Here is a 20,202-nt window from a genome sequence, read left to right as displayed (position 1 = left end):
TTTTCCCCAGTCTGTCCCGTATTTAACAAGTAAAAATAAAATAAAATAAACAATAAAAGGTGAATCAAATAGACCATTACGGAGAGGCTGGGATGGTCTATTTGGTAAAGTAAATCCGTTGGGCATCTTTCTTCGCCTTTAGACAACAATTCTGACGGCATAAGAGCCAAACGGGACAGGCAAAACAAACAAACAAACAAAAAAAGATAATCTGTGGCTTCATGACTAAAAGCAAGCTCACACTGACATTTAATATGATGTTATAATTTTACAGTCAGTTTAAAGCAAGAAGAAGCACCGACACAAACTATAAATTATTATTCTTCAGAATGAGGATTCATGTGAAGTGAAAATGTGAGGTTATTAGTCTAAATACGCAGAGCCAGGTTTGAGTTTCGAGTTAAACCCAGCAGCAGGCCCGTGAAACAGCCACCAGCCGTACTGAAAAACGAAGACGCAGCAAAATGTGAGCGAAAATTTGCCCATCCTTTCATGCACTTATCCCCGTTTTACCTCAGAGCCATTTCCTCTGTAACTCGATAGGAAACCGTAATGCTTGTAATAAAGTCGCTCACAGAGTTTCTCGGAGGAAAGTTTTGCAGACTTGGGACACTCCAACGCGCACACTCACGCCCTCTGGCTCAGTGTGTGAGGTGCCACATCGAAACGGAACATAAGTGTCGGAAAGTGCGCATCATGCTGCTGATCCTGCTGCAGTTGTTGGTTTTTGCGTCTTGTGCTCCTCCGCGATGCGACCCGAAGTTTCGAGGTAAACTTTCTGCACTTTTTGCGATAACAAACTTTATGCTGATGTGCGCATCTGGACCTGCCGCGCAAAAACTGGACAGGACGTCACGTGCAGGCTGTGGACTATTCTTGATTCAGAAGCTCATTTTTGTTCAATTAGACTTGTGAAAAATTCTTGTATATAACTTTAAAAAAACCTAAAGCTACAGGATGAGTGAGCTGAATTAGATGGTGACAGATCTAAAGTCTGACAGATGGTGTTAATGTTTTAGATGGAAGCAAGTTTAATGAATACGATTTATAGTCGTGGAAAATGTGATCCTCGAGGGACTTAATGATTCTTTGTACACTGACTGGCTTTATAGAGAGTTGTTGAAGCGAGCACAGTGTTCTGTAGGCCACACTGTAGCATTTACAAAAACCACCCTGCCATCTAGTGTCTACTCAGTGTCAGCTAATGGCATGCTGGTATGTCTTGCAGGACAGTGCAAGCCAATAATAGAAGAAAAACGTAAGTACCCATGGGCTTAAAGCAAGAAAAGTGTCATGCATGTGCTGTTTGCTATCTTGCTTTTCTGTACACTTTCTAATTTCTAACCAATCAGTCTTTTGTGCCTCTAACACTGGACAAAACCAAGCCTCAAAGTCCCCCTTCTCCCCCCTTAATATGCCAAGTGACTGCAACAGGACTGTTTTTCACAACAAACAGGAGGAGATTATAAATGATAGTGGGTGTAGTTTTAGTGGAATCTGTCCCCAAAGCCACAAAATCATTGAGTATTTTTAGATGATCGATGGCAGCATGAAATATTCAAATTCTAATTTCCAGAGATAATAGAAATATTTAGGACTAGATGATTGAGGACGGCACAGTGAGGCTCATGATTAAGCGCTGCAACAGATGGAGATACACGTCTTGATCTGTTACTTTCTAAGCTGATCCCTGATCTGTCTTCATTGTGGAATTTTTCTATGCAGCCAAATGCACAGATCTAATACTGTCCTACTGCGATGACATGCCCTACGCTCAAACCATGTTCCCAAACATCCTCGGTCACAAGACTCGTGAGGATGCTGAAGCTGGCACTGAGTACCTCCTCATCAGCGTGGCTGAATCTCTGCTGGGCGGAGATTGTAACCCAGAGATTCGCATGCTGGGCTGCTCGGTGTTGGCCCCACGTTGTGAGAAGGAGAAGGTGCTGAAGCCGTGCCGCAGCACGTGTGAAGCCGTGCGCAGAAGATGCAGTCGCACGTTTGACAAGATACAGATGGCCTGGCCCTACTTCCTCGACTGCGATCGCTTCTTTGTCAGCGACCAAGAGGGATGTTATGACCCCCTGGAGGGCCTCAGAGGTGAGATATAATCACAGCATACTGTCATTATGTTGACCTTTGTTGACCTGAATTGGCCTTAGTCTTGGCTGTGGCTGATGACATCCGTGTAAATGTTTTAAATACTGACATTAGCTTCTTTTTTCCACCTGAAAAAAAGAGCAACTCAAATAAAAAGCAGGCATGAAAATTTCAGCAGTGCACTCCTTCTCCTAAACACATTTTCTGAAGGCATCTGGTTTGCAGAGATGCGTATGTGGCTCACTTTAAGATATAGCCTAACTGGAACGCCTTACTTCCCCTATAAACTGTCACTAATCCTTGATCCTGTGGTTATCTTCTGGTGTTTTTATTGGCAGTGGCTTTATAAACAACCCACAATGAACCACAGAAAGGCACACATTGCTAAATCATATCTTGCCCAAATAGCTGAAAAGTCTTTATAGTAAAAAACTAAACACAAAAACAATAACAGACCCAAATATGTATTTTGCTACCACTCGTTGCATCTCCATGTGTGAACCAGATGAGCGCGTGAACAGCAGCAACTTCTGCACAGACACATGGAACCAATTTGAGTAGTTAAGTTGTGTCATTTCAACATTTATAGACAGTATAATGTGTACATTTCATGAAGTGTATGCAGGTAGTGCTTTTTAAATTGTTCCAAAACTTTCATGATGCACAGTCTGGTAGCAGGTTAGCCTGATATCAGTGTAAGAACTCCAGCTGTTCTTCTTTCACTGTGTATCATATTAGGACAGTAACACTCACGAGGGCGATTAAAGGCCTGCGTTAACAGTGTTCTCCTGAATGCACCCTTATAAACATAACTATATCATCTTAAATAATAAAACAACAAGCTGTAGCAGACACTACAATACATTCTTAAGTTTGGACTCCCCTCACGGGCCTCTCAGTTCTTTGGTCCACTGCCTGACATCGTCTTACTCCTTTATTTTGCAGCAGTGAAGCTAACTTTACTTCTATCACTCAGCACAATAAAACTTAATGTTTGTAGGCAGACTGGGTCAGTGTTTGTGGCGCAAAGTGATGGGTTGATTTCCTCATGTGTCATTTAAAAAATCCTGATAATATTAAATCTTCACATTACATAAATGTAAAAACATAATTCGGGTGCGGTATACTAGGGACCGATATTGGCTCATATCAGTATTTATAAAGGCCGATAAATAAAAATTTTGAAAAAGTGGAAACGAGAGAAACAATCAACCACAACATGATGTTACACAATTTATCCACCAGAGGGCACTCAAATGCAACAACAAGCTGATCCAAGCAGAGGCATTAGGTAGTGCTAGCACGAAACGTAAGCGAAATAATTCGCAAACCTCAACTCTACTAATTTATTTTGCCGACCTTCATCAGAGGCTCAAACACAATGGAAGTCATACTATTTATACACAGAGGTGCATCTTCTTCAGATTGAATGAAAGAATGAAAGAAGACTTCATTGTCAACAAGGATTCTTAAATAACTACAGATAACAAACATGATGGAAATCTGTTTGGGTTTTTGAAATCACTAAATATCTGCATCAGTCTTAAAATTTAAAATTTCCATATTGGCCAAGCATACACTATGTAATCTTCCACTTTCTATTGAGATAAATTATCAACACAGTAGTGTCAATTATCAATATATTTATAAAACATGCAGTTGGTCTTGGGTTGTTTTTCTTTGTACTATGATTTTTTGTTATATGATTGTCTTGTGCTACTCTGTGATTTCCACCCTTTAAATTGTATCTATGCAAAGACATATTAGGGAAAAAGAAAGGGCCTCAGAGGTGTGAGTGCACGTACCATTTGGGATGATTTCTCCACAATATGACGCGCAGGAAGTGTTTACATAAACCATCTGTAGCTTATAATGTAGCCAGCAGCTCTGTGTTGCAGTCATAGATGTTAAAGTTTTTGTATAATACAGTTTTACACTGCATAAATCATGTTTTTTAAACCAGCAGCGAAAGGTTTTACAGCCTTTCTAGGTCTGGTCTCAGCTGGTGTCAGAAATAAGTGTGAATCCTAAAATCAGGGCAGACTTGTACAGACTTTGGGGGAGGGGCGGGGTGGCAGTTGAAATAAACACTTCTAACTAATTATAGATTTGAAGTGCTTCAACTTTTTCTCCTTTAGATTTCTGTTGTAAACTGCAATATTTATACCCTGGAAAACCTTACACAAATAAGGATAGTACTTCCATTTGAGGTAGGTGAGATAGAACAAGTCATTGTTAAGCCAGCTTCACCTAACAGCCCCTAAAAAGAGGGTGTTAAAACCCACTGTGATAATATAATAGATTGGATTTATATAGCACTTTTTCTAGGCACCCAAAGCACTTTACAATACCACTATTCATTCACTCTCACACGCTGGTGGAGGCAGCTACAGTTGTAGCCACAGCTGCCCTGGGGCAGGCTGACAGAAGCGAGGCTGCCATATCGCGCCATCGGCCCCTCTGGCCAACACCAGTAGGCAAGTAGGGTAAAGTGTCTTGCCCAAGGACAGGGATCGAACCGGCGACCTTCCGGTTACAGATGCGATTCCCAACCCCCTGAGCCACGGTAGTGTGTCTGTTTTGTGACCTTACTCTGTGTGCATACACAAAAAGCTGGTTGTGGGATGAGCAACAGAACTGGCATTGATTAAAAAGATGAGCTGGAGTGGTGAAGGGTTGCAAAGCAGCTTGCAGAGCAGCTTGCAGATTTCCAGTAACTATGCTTGTCTCTACAGGGCAGGAGGAAGGAGAAGCTGCTGATGGCCTGGATATTCTACTCACTGCGGACTCTCCTGACACTTTGCAGTTCACCTATCATTCCAACACTGACCTGATCAGTGTCTTAAAGAAGACTGAGGAGCAGTGCTCCGGCATAGCCCGGACCTACAGCATAGGCCGCAGTATGGAGGGCAGAGAGCTGCTTGTGATCGAGTTCTCTAACAATCCCGGAGAGCATGAACTACGTAAGTCAGGCTCCTCAGTCTTCATAAGGTCTGCTTTCTTTTCTCTTACAAATGTAGGTAAAACTTAAACGTGGCTCTCTACAGTTGAGCCGGAGGTAAAGTATATTGGGAACATGCGTGGAAATGAAGTCCTTGGCCGCCAACTACTCATCTACTTGGCTCAGCACTTGTGCTCAGAGTATTTGCTCGGCAACGAGCGGATTCAGACTCTAATCAACACCACCCGCATCCACATTCTGCCCTCCATGAACCCCGATGGGTATGAGTTGGCTGTTTCCGGAGTCAGTGACAATAACTACGATTTTGAGCAGGTGAGCTATTTACAGTTACAAGCAGTAAATATATTGATGTGCAGTTTGAGTCAATAGTTAAGTAATTAGTAATGCATGATTCCCTGCACAGTGCAGCAGAACATCAGCTCTTTAAATTGATGCCCATGAGCACGAAGCCAAACGCTCACCTTACAGAATATATTGTAGTCTGTTATAGTTGAATGGCAATTTCTGGATGACTCATACTGCTACTATCTAAAACACATATTATTAATAAGGCAATAATACTTAATCCTCAGGAGGATCAAAGATATGATTCTTGGAACATCGGCCGAAATAACGCCCAAAACATCGACCTGAACAGAAACTTCCCCGACCTGACGTCCATCGTTTACAGCAGACGCAGACAAAAGGGCTACCGCACCGACCACATCCCAATCCCAGACTATTACTGGTTTGGTAAGGTACAGTATAAATCCTTATCCATATATAGTGAATGACACTGCACATACTTTATGAAATAATGAGCTGTGCTGTTGCAAAGTTTGCCTCTTTACAATAAACTGACTTAATCAGTTAGACCAATAAGAAGTGTTAATGCTGAAATCCAGGTTGCACCAGAGACCTACGCTGTCATGAAGTGGGTCCGCTCCATCCCGTTTGTGCTCTCCGCTAACTTCCATGGTGGAGACTTGGTGGTGTCTTACCCTTATGATCTGTCCAAACACCCATTGGGACATGAAATGTTCTGCCCAACCCCAGATGATAAGGTAAAAAGGGTTCTTTGGGAAACTTATAGAGTTAAAGAATAGTTTGTAATAATCAAAAACAAAGTGAAACCTAAACAAACCCTAAAAACCAGAAAATATAAAGGACCTCAATTATTACTGTCATCAGTACAGGTATGAACATGTAGTATATGTTTAGAGGAAGCTGGAAAAAGAATAGACTGTTGACTGTAACCATAGACATTCTGGTTATTTGATTTGCCTTTTTAATCTTTTAACATCTACCAGGTAAATGGTGGGTCAACCAATGCTAAACAAGCATAAACTACAAGATGAAGAGCACGTCTCTTAAACGTATTAGTTTCACATAAATGGTTGGACGTGTTAGATGTGAACCTAACCTTAATTTAATTGCATGTTTAATCCAGTTCTCAGTGTATATATTCCCCTCTTTCTCATGCAAAATTGGGCATCCTTGACTCTAGGGCTGCCACAAACGATTTTGATAGTCGACTAGTCACCGATTATTTTTGCGATTAGTCGACTAATCAGATCATGCATCCATTGGACGTAAAACGTACAGCTTATTGCACCAGCACGTATTTGCTCTTATATAACTATCATTAGCTTACAGCTTTAAGTGTTTAAGGTATATTTTAACTAAAAATAAAGACAAGATGATAGTTTATTAAAGTTTAATGAAATCTGCAGATTGTTTCGTTGGAGTTTAATAAACTCAGTCTCGTCTGCTCCTTGCTATCTAAAATATAACAGGACATCGGAGTATATTCTTGAGCATCTCACATTTCTGATAATCATTTGTCGTTTATTCAGCTGTGTAAAAACTATAACTTTATTTCTCAGCCAAACCGATTTACTCAGGAACAAATAAAATACTAAAAAAGCCAAACAATAACATTTGTAAGTTATCCAAGTGACTTATATGTTTAACCTGAGTAGCGAAAGACGGCGGTGGGTTTGAAAATGATTTGCCGGGAGTCCGGTGTTCTCACGGACTCTAGTGAGCCTTGCCCCCGGCTAGCTATCGAGTGGGTAACAGACGTCTCCAAAAACGTCGGCGCACTTTTGAAAATATGTGGTGTCTTAATAAACTGAGCAGATATTTGAGGTTTACACAGCTACATTCTCGTCTGAAAATATGTTCAACTTTATTTTGTGACCCAGAAAGAATAATAAGAGTAATATTAAAACTAACTAGCTGCCGCCATTGTTGGCAACTGTGCTGGTCCGCGCTATGAATTCTGGTACACAGCTTCTTCTTCTTCTTCGGGGTTTAACGGCAGCTGGCATCCTTGTACATGCAGTGCTGCCATCTTCTGTTTCAGTCTGTTATTACACTCTTAAATCCTGCTACTTATTCCTGCGTCTTTTGGGATCTTACAAAGCTTCAAACAATGCGTCGACTATTAAATTAGTCGTCGATGATTTTGATAGTCGACGTAATCGTGACTAGTCGACTAATCGTGGCAGCCCTACTTGACTCCTCCCATTGCCCCTAGGCCTCCCAACTCACAAGCAAATAAAAGAGGTGAGGATTCCCTTGGAGCGAGGAGCCGGGGCAACGGGGATTTTTTTAAAAAAAGGAGAAAGCCTTTTTAAAGCAGTGTTAATTAAATGATACCTGACATGACTGTATGATAAATATAAACACAAAAGATACACCAGTGCATCCTTTGTGACCGAGTGTGCATCCTCCAGGAGTGCACACTGCTCTATGCTTTTTCCTACAGTCACTGGTCAGTTCTGAAAACCTTCTACACCCTTATATTCTTACTTTATGCAATATATGTCATGTTTTAATGAGTTAAAGGCTATAAAGTGAAGGACCCATGATGGTGTAGACTACAGCTACTACAACTGTAACGGGACTGGTAAGTAAGGTGTAATATTGAATATTATTTGCAGTGTGCTCCCATAAAACACTTAATGCAGTGACATGCCTGTTTACTGCTCTTTGAGGGAAGGTAGGAAGCAATGAGTCATTGCTAACAACAGAAAACAGATGGCAAAAAAATAGGACAAAACATTATTAAGATCAGCAGACTCTGATTTTTTATTTATGCTTGTTGCCCCGGTAAAACCCTGTGAACATGTGGTTTAAATCAGTGGTTATTTTTTCATCTGAACAAAGGGAGAAACAGTTAACCAGTTTTACATTTTGCAGGTTTTCAAATTTATCGCAGCAACTTATGCAAATGCCCACGAAACCATGTCCAATGAAAACGCACGCTGTGGATCGTCTCGTACTCACAGCCAGAAAGGGATCGTTAATGCAGCTCAGTGGTCCAGCTTGGCAGGCGGTGAGTTGGGGGGGGGGGGGCGGAGGGGGGGGGGGGGGGCACAAATCCAAGAGAAGTAAAATAGATTTCTGAGCAGGAAGGAAAGTGCTGTTGTCTGCTGAGTCTGCTAGAGTGTGCTGTAAGAACAGTTGTGAACCTGTGAGTGTGTTTTTTGGATTTTTGTTTTTTTGTGGTCAGGAATGCAAGACTTCAACTATCTCCACACCAACTGCTTTGAGGTGACTGTGAGTGTGGGATGTGATAGATTTCCCCCTGAAGAGGATCTGGCCTTTGCCTGGCATGAAAACCAAGAATCTTTGCTCTCATTTATGGAGACAGTAAGACTCTTTTAGCAGATATCCTGATTTTTGTTGGCATGGCAGTTCAGCACATGTTAGCAATAGCATACTGAATCTCAAGTGCGATGAATGAAATGATCTATTTGTAAACAACTTTCTTGGGTGTTGGTCCTCAGGCCCATCGTGGCATCAAAGGGATTGTAAAAGATGAAAAGGGAAATGCTATGAAAGGTGCCAGGATATCTGTCAGAGGGATACAGCACGACATTACAACAGGTAATAACTATCACCTGCTAACAAAACATACGCCTTTACAAAATTTCATTTAGTTATGACATTAGTTTTGTCTCTTAGTCAATTCTTAAGCTCTTTATGGCCAACATGATTTTTATTCAGTAATTCAGATATGTAGCATCTTAAATATTAAAAAGATATGAGCTATAAAGGCAAAAAAGGCATTTTGAGGTAGTTGTCCAGTATAAGTACAACTTCCTGTGTCAGGTTCTTCATAAAACCTATATTAAGCTCATAACAAAGCTCAATAACATCATTGTTTATTCTGATCACAACCTTCCAACCACCCTTCAACCATGTTATGAGTGTTACTGTTGCACAGTAAGGCACTCTACAACTTTCCTTAAGGTGAGATGCGTTTGGCCACAAATTCAATAACCAAGTGAGAATCTGAGAAGCATCGTATGTAAACACCTTGTTGTGACAGTAAAACAAGATTCAGCATCAAGTAGTCACTAACAGCAGCACAAAACTTTCAAAATAATTGACAAATCTCAACTTTTTTGTCATATTATCTGAGTAATCTGTTTATTTTAGTTTATTTCTTGTGTTGAGAAAGGTAAACAATTTCTGATATATATGGGTTTTTTTCATATTGCCAAATATCGGCACTGGTGTCTGTATTAAAAATCCTATCTAGGTTCTCGAGGTGGAAGTACCTGGAAACCAAATCAATATCTTACTTCAACTAAAGTTATTAAGGTCATTGCAGTTCTACCAAACACCTACTCCTACAGTTTGTATTACAGGGTTTCTGCAAGTTGTGTAAACCCATCTTGATGTGTAAAATGAACATTTCTCTACAAATATATTCGTACTCATGTACTGTGTATTCATGTTGATTATAAGCCCAATTAAAAGCCCAAATACTCAGCCTTTCTCTCCCTGCCCTAGCTGAAAATGGAGACTACTGGCGCCTCCTCACTCCTGGCAGCCACATAGTCTCCGCCTCTGCGCAAGGCTACACCACAGCCACCAAGATAATCCAGCTGCCCTCTCGCATGAAGATTGCAGGCCGGGTGGACTTTGTGTTGCCGAAAGCGCCTGTGAACTTTGACCCGCAGGAAGAGGACTTGTCCTACGACAAGTTTGACCCTTACAACCAGTACCAGCACTACACCCAGATGGCTGATTTGAGCCAGAACCAAGAGGAGAGAGCAGAGAAGCCCTGGTGGTGGAATTACTTTGCTTTGCCTGGAGTACCTTCCCCCACCTGGCTGCTGAAGCAATATTAGAGCTTTAACAAGAGAAGCAAGAAATGAGTCTGTCTTTCTACATTATGCAGAAAAACATGGAAGCGTTACTTTTTACTGATGCTACTCCTGCTTCACAATTTTGCCTTTATGTGCTGTGTCTGGTCCGAAGCCCACACCTGAATTATAATGTAAGCGCCTTACAAGCTTTTGCCTGGACAGTAACATAACTTTAGTTAATGGCCACGATTGAATAAAAAACACGTTAAAAGATTTGACCTGCAGTTTTATAGCACTATTTCACCTGAACTGTCGATATTTTTCATGAATTATTGGCGTATTTAGACCTGACCCCTGACTACTTACAATTACCAAACACAAGGTTTCTGATGGCCACTAGGGGGCAAGCTAAACCAACATCTGGCTGAAGTTGCTCCAAACGGTGGTTGCTCCTCAACACAGTGTGCAATTTGTGAAATTGAAGTAAATAGACATGTCATTGAGAATAAATAGTTCTGCATTCATTTCTCTCATTAGTGAGCGTAAGGAAGAATTTGGTTTGTGATATAATCTGTTATTTAAGCGATTATAAAAAGAAGTTAAAGGTTTTACATTGACTATAAAACAACAATTTACTCATTATACACAACTCTCATGTGTCCAGGATTCTGAAAGTGTTCTCATAGGCAGCGCAGAATAGTAGTTTTCAACTTTTATCATTTTTTTATGCTATTTAGATTTCATGAGTCATGCTTCAAATTCAAAAAACACTTTATTTATTCCCCAAGAGGCAACTAAAAACACACCAACAGAACAAACAAACATAAACATGAAAGCATCAGTATATCACTGAGCAGGTCAATTATAAAATATAATATTTTATAATTATATTATTACTGTATTACTCCTAAAATGCATTCTTAACCTAAAACCCCTCCACGTGTAGACATGCTGTCCTGCAATAATCTGTATGTCGTTCCACCAAAGAGTGACTGGCCTTCATTGCTGAATAATTGTTAGACACTTGATGAAGTTATATTCTCCACTTTTCCCACAGAAAATAAACCAAGCTTCTTGGAGGGATCCTGACCTCTTGTATAGTTTATTTACAACCAAGCCCGGGGTAATCAGTTGAAACTTCTGTCAGTGTTTAGGGTGTATTGCATGTCGACCTTCTTTAGAGGATGAGCGTTCGGTCAAATTAGACCTCATTTCTTTTGGAGTCCATAAATAGTGGCAGACAAGTGCATTACGTAGACTTGTCTACAAACAACAATGGAGGAACAAGCAAGAAGTGCTAAGAAGATAAAGCTATATCTTTATCTTCTTAGAAGGCAAATTTGTTACAGTTAAAGAAAAAACAAAACATCCTCAACAACAAGAATTTTACAGAGAAAACCACCAAATGGACACTAGATCCCGATAATGAAAAGTAGCCCAACCAGAGTAAGGCATGCATTCGCATTGGCAGCCCTGGGGTCCAGTGAAGTCCCAAATCCTATAAACAAAACAGCTCTTAAGAATTTTTTTATGAAAGGTCATGAAAGAAGCATGGGAAAAGCAAATTACCCCCAGATAAAGGTCGAGGAATAGTATTATAAAATCATAGTGAAAAGTCTGCTTAGAGAACTACTTGACCCATGACAAGTCAGTGAAAAAAACACCGGGCTTCTCAGGGGATTTATAAAACACAAACACATGATTTGGCACCAAACTCGGTCAGCCAAACAACAGAGACCTCCATCTACAGGAGAATAGGAAAATACTCCACACTCTCCCAGGATCACATAACCCTGTGTGCAGGGCTTTCAGCAGACTGTCAGAGGGCATCAGGATGCCTGCAGGTCCATGCAGGATGTTACAAATACTGGATTTCATTATGTACCGCACTGGCACTGCAGTACCTCTAACGGTATTGTTTACAGTGATATTGCAATGGTACCTGCAGCAACATCTATACCACCATATTCATGGTCACATATATCAAAGTAGTGGGCTTTAAGCTGCAAGCATTGATAACGTTTCCTACTCAGGGTTTGGGGTGGAAGTAGGGGGATGGGGTGGTGTCTCCTAGACCAGGACTAAATAACTTATTCCTTTCTCCCTTTCTTATTCTTTTTTATTCGTCTCCTGAATGTGGATGAGTATTTCTGTCTGACTTCTTCAGTCCCATTATTTTGCTCATTCACTATGGTGGCCTTTGTTTTGTCAAGTAAACATATATGAAGCTGCTACACTAACATACCATAAATCTGAGGAGCTAATGAAGCTGCAAACTTTTCATAACAAGGTTCACTCACTGTTTCAGCAGCTTTAATTACAATCTTTTGGCCGTCAGTTGTTCAGTTGTGGCGAAGATGGTTAAGAGTGTTATCATGTGACCTTTACAATCACTTAACTGTCATCACTTGTCGCATTAGACCGAAAGCTGCGGAAGCTAATAAGTGGATCTTAGGTTGACAAGGTCAAGAGTGAAAGTTCAAGCTTGACTGAGATAAAGTAGCTCTACAGGTGAACACTGCAGGTAAGGTTTAAAAGGTCTCAATGGAAATTTGACATTGTGTGACATTTTAAGTACAATAACTGACAGTGTGGCATACAAAATCCAACTGTTTATCCAATGATCCATCATCCATTGATGAATCTAAGGGATATGTCCATTATGTGACTTTTTTCACTCTAGTATTTATAGACTGACCTTGTATACAGCAAGGCATTAGGCCACACCTCTTAATTCTTTGAATTCAGGTGTTTTCAGGCCCACAGGTATATAAAATCAAGCATCTAGTCATGCAGTCTGCTTTTTGCGAAAGAATGAGTCGTTCTAATGAGCCCACTGAATTCAGGTTTGGTGGTTGGTAACAGGATATCACCATTGCAACGAGTCAGTTTATAAAATTACTGTCCACTTAGATATTCTTAGTGGTATTATTACAAAGTGGAAGCATTTAGGAACCACAGCGACCCAGCCGCCAGTCGCAGACCATGTAACTACAGAAATCCTAACATCCTCTGGCATTAACATCAGCACAAATCCTGTCCACTGGGAGCTTCATGGGATGGGGATCAATACCTGAGCAGCTCCTGTAGGTTTAATGTGTAGGTGGTCCAGTACTTTTTTCCATATGTTACTGCTGGCTGGGTTTTAAGGATAGTGTATCATATTTTTTCCTTTTTCGTCTCTATTTGCCCTTTTTTCCTGTAATTTTATGAATGAGCTGATCAATTTTCACTTGTTTTTTAGTTTCTTTTTCATTTTTGTTTTATTTAAACCATGTGCCATTCAAACTGTTTTTTACTGCACTTTGCAGTTCTTGGAAATTACAGTTAAAACACCAGACATATCAACATGAGAATGTAATATAAGAAACTTTAGATATTTTATCGACAAATGTCCTTGATTTAATGGCGCTGCAATCTTCTGCAAAATGTGCAAAATGCAGAATTGAACCCGTTTGCTTTTCTGAGCCCGCTTCCTTGAGCGTACGATGTCAGGTGGGGTGCCAGGTCACCAATTACTTGGTAAGGCTGAGAAAGCTGCCCTGAGCTGCCATGTTGTGTTAGCATCATGCTGCTGGCAAGTAGGTAAGTAACGCCTCATTTCAGTTCAGTGAACCTGCTCTCTTTTCTCAGAGGACTTTTAATACGCTTATGTCCCACCTCGAGACCAGTTTGTTAACTATGACTATTTATGAATGCTTAGTCCACCATGTGGATACAGTGCCACCAGGTGCCAGCATTGAAGCAGGGGGTACTTTCATTTAATACTCTCATTAACTCATTTTAGTATGAGACTGACAAGTCTGCTGGACGTCAGACAAAGTGCTGTTATCTGTGTAAATGTATATTAATATAATACGCAGACATACTTTTATCATGCTGCGCTTTTCAAAACAGAAGCCTCTTAAAAAAGAATAAATTGTGATGACTGAGACAGAGAGAGTAATAAGAAGCAATAGGTAATATATATATATATATATATAATATATAACTTCACAATAGGCTAGGTGCTTTTATTTGTGGGTTAATTATTGGTTAAACATTTCTTTCATATATCATTTGAGAAAATGTTCTAGGACATTAGAAGTTACAACAAAAATTGGAAATGCCATCCACCATGGTGAAAAGAAAGTACACCCACATTAAATTCTGAGGTTTTATGTTTAGAATATTATAACAATTACCCATCCTTAGCAGGTCTAAATTTAAATAAGCACAACCTATAATGAACCACAAAACTTGACTTTTTTACACAGCATCATTATGAAATTGAACAAAAGCTAAATCAAAAAGCAGAAATGGTGTGTGAAAAACAAAACACACCGCTACTGATACCAAATGAATTAAGACGCAAAGGTTTTGGCAGTTTGCAGGTCTGGACTGTTCAGGTGTGTGCGAACATAATCACACAATCTTCCCAGGAAATTCATCCTATGGTCAGACCATGCACAAGAGCTACATCTCAGACTCTACAGGCCTCAGTTGTCATGTTAAATGTTAAGGTTCACAATAGTACAAAAGACTGTCCTTTTGCACAGACAAGGCCAAAGTGTTGATGTTTGGCCATAATGTGCAGAACCATAATTGAAGAAAACCAAGTACAGCATATCAGCACAAACACCTCACCTCAACTGTGAGGCATGGTGATGGAGGGGTGATGATTTGGGCTTGTTTTGCAGCCACAGGACTTGTGCACATTACAGTAATGGAATAGACCATGAACTCCTCTGTTTAACACAGTATTCTAGAGTCAAATATGTCTGTCTAACAGATTGGTTGAAATTAGTTCATTCTACAGGACAATGATCCCAGGCACAGCAGCAAATCTAGTCCAGATCTCAACCTGATTGATATATCCTTGAATGCTTGCAAATGTCAGTGAACTCAAACAATGCTGTTGCAAAGAGTTTGCCAAAGAGAGCAGAGAAGGTTTGAATTGGAGATTATGTATCGGAATTTCAGGTGCAGGACCACGCCTCCAAACACGCTCCTTCCGGTTCTCATCTATATAGGTTCCCCCAGTTCTGCAAGCTGTTCATTCTTGTTTACGTGCCCCACCCTCCCTCCCTCCTTGTTCTCAAATCTTTAACTTCTTCACTTCTATTTAGTACACGGGGATCTGCCACCAGTCCCCTTCGAGGCCTTCCCCAAACTGCAGCTCAATTCATGTCCAAGCATTTACCTTTACCTACTAAAACGCCGTCAAACCTAAAATGAGGACGTGGGCCCAGCTAGTGAAATGGTGATAACTGGACAGAAAATAAGTAAATGTATTAGTAGCTTCCTTCACTTCTTGTTTTGTTTATTTGTTCTTTTGGGGTTTTTTTAATGGTACAATAAGTTGAGTGGTATTAGAGGTTAAAGACACAATCAAGGTGAAGTGTTCCCTTTCCTGAGCCTTTTTCCGAATTTACAGTTAGTGTGTAATGCAGGGGTGTCCAATTCCAGACCTCGAGGGACGGTGTCCTGCAGGTTTTAGATGTGTCCTTGATCCAACACAGCTGATTTAAATGGCTAAATGACCTCCTCAACATGCCCTGAAGTTCTCCAGACTAACTAATCATTTGATTCAGGTGTGTCGACCCAGGGTGATGTGTAAAACCTGCAGGACATCGGCCCTCAAGGCCTGGAGTTGGACATCCCTGGCATAATGTCAAGGTCTCACCTTTTTGTTTATTTCTTCATGACAGGAACAAGAACTGACTCCTCTGTAATAGGTGTGTGCTTTTGAAATGTTAGCACGTCTTGCAATACAAGCACTGCTGTATAGCTGTATGGAACCACATCAAGTCTAGTCATTGAGGGGTAGCCATAGAAAATCTACTCACCACAGGAAGTACTAATACCAGGGAGAAATAGAGTTTAGTGGATGTCAAACTCAACTTTCATTCATAACTTTCAACCAGTTGTGTTGCTTACAGTGAAAATCATGCCTCCGACGTCAGACTGCCACTGCCTCTCCGTGACTGTAACTCTCTTTTCATAATCCTTACAGGGGAGAGTCACTGGGCCCTGCCAAACTCCCATAATTGGAAAAACAGCATTTCATTTCCTAATAATGGCTCAATGTCAAGTCCAATTCTGTCCGCTTGTTAAGCGGCAGCAATTACTGAATGGTACATGTGCAGACAACTCCTCCAGTGGGTGATAATAAGCCACTTTCTTTGTTACAGACCCTGAACAAACTCGTAGGGGAACACGTGAAGCAAAGATAATGCGACCAGTCGAGCGAGAGTGTATACAAAACCCCACCAATCATTCTTGTAGAAAACCCCTCAGCTATGACAAAAGCAGGTCCAACTGGGTTAAGGTGATTCCACTTTAATAGTGCTGGGATCCGCAGCCACAACACCACATAACAATAGAACATACAGCTGCTCGTTTGTGGAAGTCACTTACTTTTGGGAATAAGAGGCTGCGTCCGGGTTGACTAGCTGCTTATGTATATGAACTTGGGAGGTACGCTGCGAATCTGAGAGTTTCTTTGTGGACTTCTTCTGTTGGTTTGTTTGGGGTTTCTCCTTCAGCGTGACAGTCAGAGGTCATTGTCCATCAAAGCCACACAGGCTCCAGAGTGACCTGCAGGCTCAGATGAAGAATCATGTTTGTTGACATGTTCCCATTGTGTTCATTTATTTTGATTTATTTCTGCAACGCTCTGATACTCTCTTATAGAGGGGGATCAAAGTGAGGATCTTGTGTTCTGGTTCAGTTACAGGGCTTTGCCTGTTGGCACAGGAGCAGTGCAGACCATTTCATTTTAACTGAATCTGTCAAATCATTTTGTTGTAGCAAAAGTAAATGTTAGAGATTTTTTTTCAAAGTTAAATAATTTTTTATTCATTGTTGGGTAAGAAATATCTTTGAATAAGCCATACAAAAAGAAAAAAAAGTTATGTGAGCTACAGATGCATGATGGACAGAATCACGTTGCTAGTATGGCTAAAGTATTGTTAGCCTTCTACATTAGGGCTGACAAAGGAAATACCCATCCATCCATCCATCCATCCATCCATCCATCCATTCATTCATTCATTCATTCATTCATTCATTCATCCATCCATCCATCCATCCATCCATCCATCCATCCATCCATCCATCCATTAAATCCATCCATCCATCCATCTGCTTATCGGGTTGCAGTTGGATTGGAGCCTATCCCAGCTGTTATAGGGGTGGTGGTACACCCTGGACGGGTTGTCAGTCTATTGCAGGGCTAAAAAAAAAAGATGAATACCAAATTCAATGCAGAAAGAGAGCCTACATGTAAACAAAAATATGTGGCCAAAACCAACTAATCAAGGGTTTGTGAACTCTTTGGTGCAATCTACTTTCTTTTGAAAGAAGTACTGGGACAGTTTCACATTATTCAGCACAAATACCCAGCAGCAAAGTAAACACTTCCTCCAGATAAACAATATAACTTCTAGTGGTACTAACTTTAGTAAATAACTCAACGTTTCTTTAAACCAGCCATCTCTTCTAAAGATTTAAACGCACCGTGTGAACTATTATTTGTGTAATCAGTATTTTCAGATCCTGTATACTCTGTAGTATCAAGCACGTCTTCCCTGTTAGACAAGATGATCTTTTGTTCCAGGAATGTCTTGCAGTATGTTCGATAAGTGGCACAAAAAGGGATTAAGGGTAATTGGCGATTTGTATCTAAACAACACACTGATGAACTTTGAGCAATTGCAGTCAAATTTTAATATTCCTAGAGACCATTTTTTGGCTTTCTCCAGGTTCATAACTTTGTTCATTCTAAAATTCCACAGTCTTCAGAAATAGTTATATATGATGATATTGAGACATTTCTTATTAAGCGAAAAGACAGAACTCATTTTATCTCAGCTTTTTATTCTCTCCTATATACTCTCGGTAGCAACACATTGAGCGCTATTCATAAATGGGAGCGAGATCTTAATAATCAATATACCGAAGAGGAGTGGAAAGGAGCCATTAACATGGGTAGTTCCACTTTTACTTGCAACTGCTTGCGAGAAACCCAATACAAAATCATACATCGCCTTTATATGTCTTGCATAAGATTGCACCTCATATTTCCCCTTTTTGTAGTAAATGTCAAAAAGAAACTGGCACTTTTTTTCATTACTTTTGGGAATGTAAATTAATCAAAAGACTTTGGAGCTTCATATCTCAAGAACTAAGTAATATTTTTAACAATCTGATTCAAAGGAACCCCGGGTATTTTCTTCTTGGCCTACCCTCAAAAGAAGTAACATTGAATCACTTGCAATAGTTTGTCACAATTATGTGACAAACTATTGCTGGTAGCTAGGAAATGTATTCTCATTAATTGGGTTAAGGATAAACCCCCCTCTGTGACTTTGTGGTACAGAGAATTATTTAAAGTTATTCCTCACGAAAGAACTGCTGCTATTTTAGGAGGAAATGAGGGTCTCTTTCTCAATGTTTGGTCCCCTTTGCTTTCTTATTTGCCAAATGATTTGTCCCAACTGTTGAGGGGGGGTGGTTGCGATTAAGATGTTCTCAGTTAAATAGGAAGTAAGTGTAAAGGACAACAATTCATTCTTGGAGTTGAAAATATGTTTTTTTTTGTGTGTGTGTTTTTTTTTGTTTTTTCTCTCTCTCCTCTTTACCCTTGTACAGGTATATAATGACTTTAATATATTCCCTTTGGGTTTTTTTTCCTTTTCTTTCTTTTCTTTCTTTTTTGTTTGCTTGTTATGTTTTATGCTTTTCTTGATAATGAATAAAAACTGTTTAAGTAAAAAAAAAAAAAAAGACAAGATGATCTATTAGCTGTGGTTAACGTGACAGTGATTTATTGCAAGGTTTAAATTCACCACTCTGTCAAGCCTAGTTCTCCCAGACTGAACAGAAACAGACCGAGTTCACGCAATAGAAATGCATTCTGACAGCTACTGAAACATGAGAGTAACAAAATCTGGACAATGGGGATAAACAAAAATTTGCCATGACACTAAATTTTTCATGTCTAAATTTAGGAATATGTGGCTTTAGCAGAGAGTAATTGCACTGGACATTATTCTGTGTGGAGTTCTTCACAAACTACAGTTCCAAGCATGAATATCAGTGCCATACAAATAATGTCATTTTACATTATATCTATTATATATTCTATTTGTCTTTTGCTGCCCATTGGCAAATCAGTGTAAACACTGTGTTTAAAATGCACACTGATGATGATGAGACCACATTCATTGTCCCAACAGTTGTTTCTCCTTAGGCTTGCAGAGCATAATTACTGCGACGTCGTTTCTGAAGACGCAATTTGAAGCAGCAAAAATATTAACTGGAAATGATTTGGACTTTACAGTTCTGTGTAAAAGTGTTGAGCACTAGACAAAGTGATCCTGTGCAATAGTTCTTCAAGTCTTCTGAAGCTTTTTCAAAGTTTTTCATGAACATTGGCTTCTTTGTCACTCATTTTCAGTCCAGGTCTTGGACTGAAGGTAAGGGAAACAGGTAGAAAAGGTTGAAGCATGCCAAATTACACAGAAACTGGACTGAAAATCAGTGGCATCTGGTCTTATGGTGTGATGAATCCAAATTACAAGTTTCAATGGTTCAAGGTCAATATGTACAGAGGTCAACAGAGAGACAGAACCCTGAGTGTCTACAGCCGTCTGTGGAGGCTCGGTCATGGTTTTGGGTCCGCATTTCAGCCTGTGGTGTTGAATTGAGTTGAACTGAATTGCCTTTATTATCATGCAACATACAAGATAGGACACTGACTAGAAGATGCAGTGCAGTAAAAGCATACCTGGACAGAAAAACACACATTATAAGTATCACAGTATCAATATTAGTCATGGATTGGCCTCCCCAGAGCCAGAACCTCGGCATTATTGAAGCAGTGTGGGATAATCTTGACAGGGAAGAGATCAAAATGCAGCAAACATCTAAAGAAGAGCTTTTCTTCAGTCCTTCAAGAATCCTGGAGGACTATGGCAAGGAATGGTAAGAAAGCTCGCCCCAGAGACTTCTGCCTGTGTTGAAGAATAAAGGTGCTTGTGCCAAATATTTACTTTCAAGCTTTCAAGT

General features: G+C 40.1%; 1 protein-coding gene across 1 annotated transcript; it reads left to right on the top strand.

Moving 5' to 3' along the window:
- Positions 1-591: 591 nt before the first annotated feature.
- LOC102290461 (carboxypeptidase Z) lies at positions 592-10,422 on the top strand. Its single transcript, XM_005939656.2, has 11 exons — positions 592-769; positions 1,229-1,258; positions 1,726-2,100; positions 4,836-5,063; positions 5,148-5,374; positions 5,635-5,799; positions 5,947-6,105; positions 8,249-8,384; positions 8,562-8,701; positions 8,839-8,938; positions 9,851-10,422. Exons 1-11 carry the CDS (start codon positions 697-699, stop codon positions 10,189-10,191), a joined length of 1,974 nt encoding a protein of 657 aa, XP_005939718.2. The 5' UTR covers positions 592-696; the 3' UTR covers positions 10,192-10,422.
- The last annotated feature ends 9,780 nt before the right edge of the window (positions 10,423-20,202 follow it).

Source organism: Haplochromis burtoni, unplaced genomic scaffold, assembly GCF_018398535.1.
Source record: "Haplochromis burtoni strain Fernald_Lab_line unplaced genomic scaffold, NCSU_Asbu1 Contig_260, whole genome shotgun sequence".
NCBI lineage: Eukaryota > Metazoa > Chordata > Actinopteri > Cichliformes > Cichlidae > Haplochromis > Haplochromis burtoni.
Note: the sequence above shows the minus strand (reverse complement) of the source record. Positions and strands in the feature narration are given on the sequence as shown.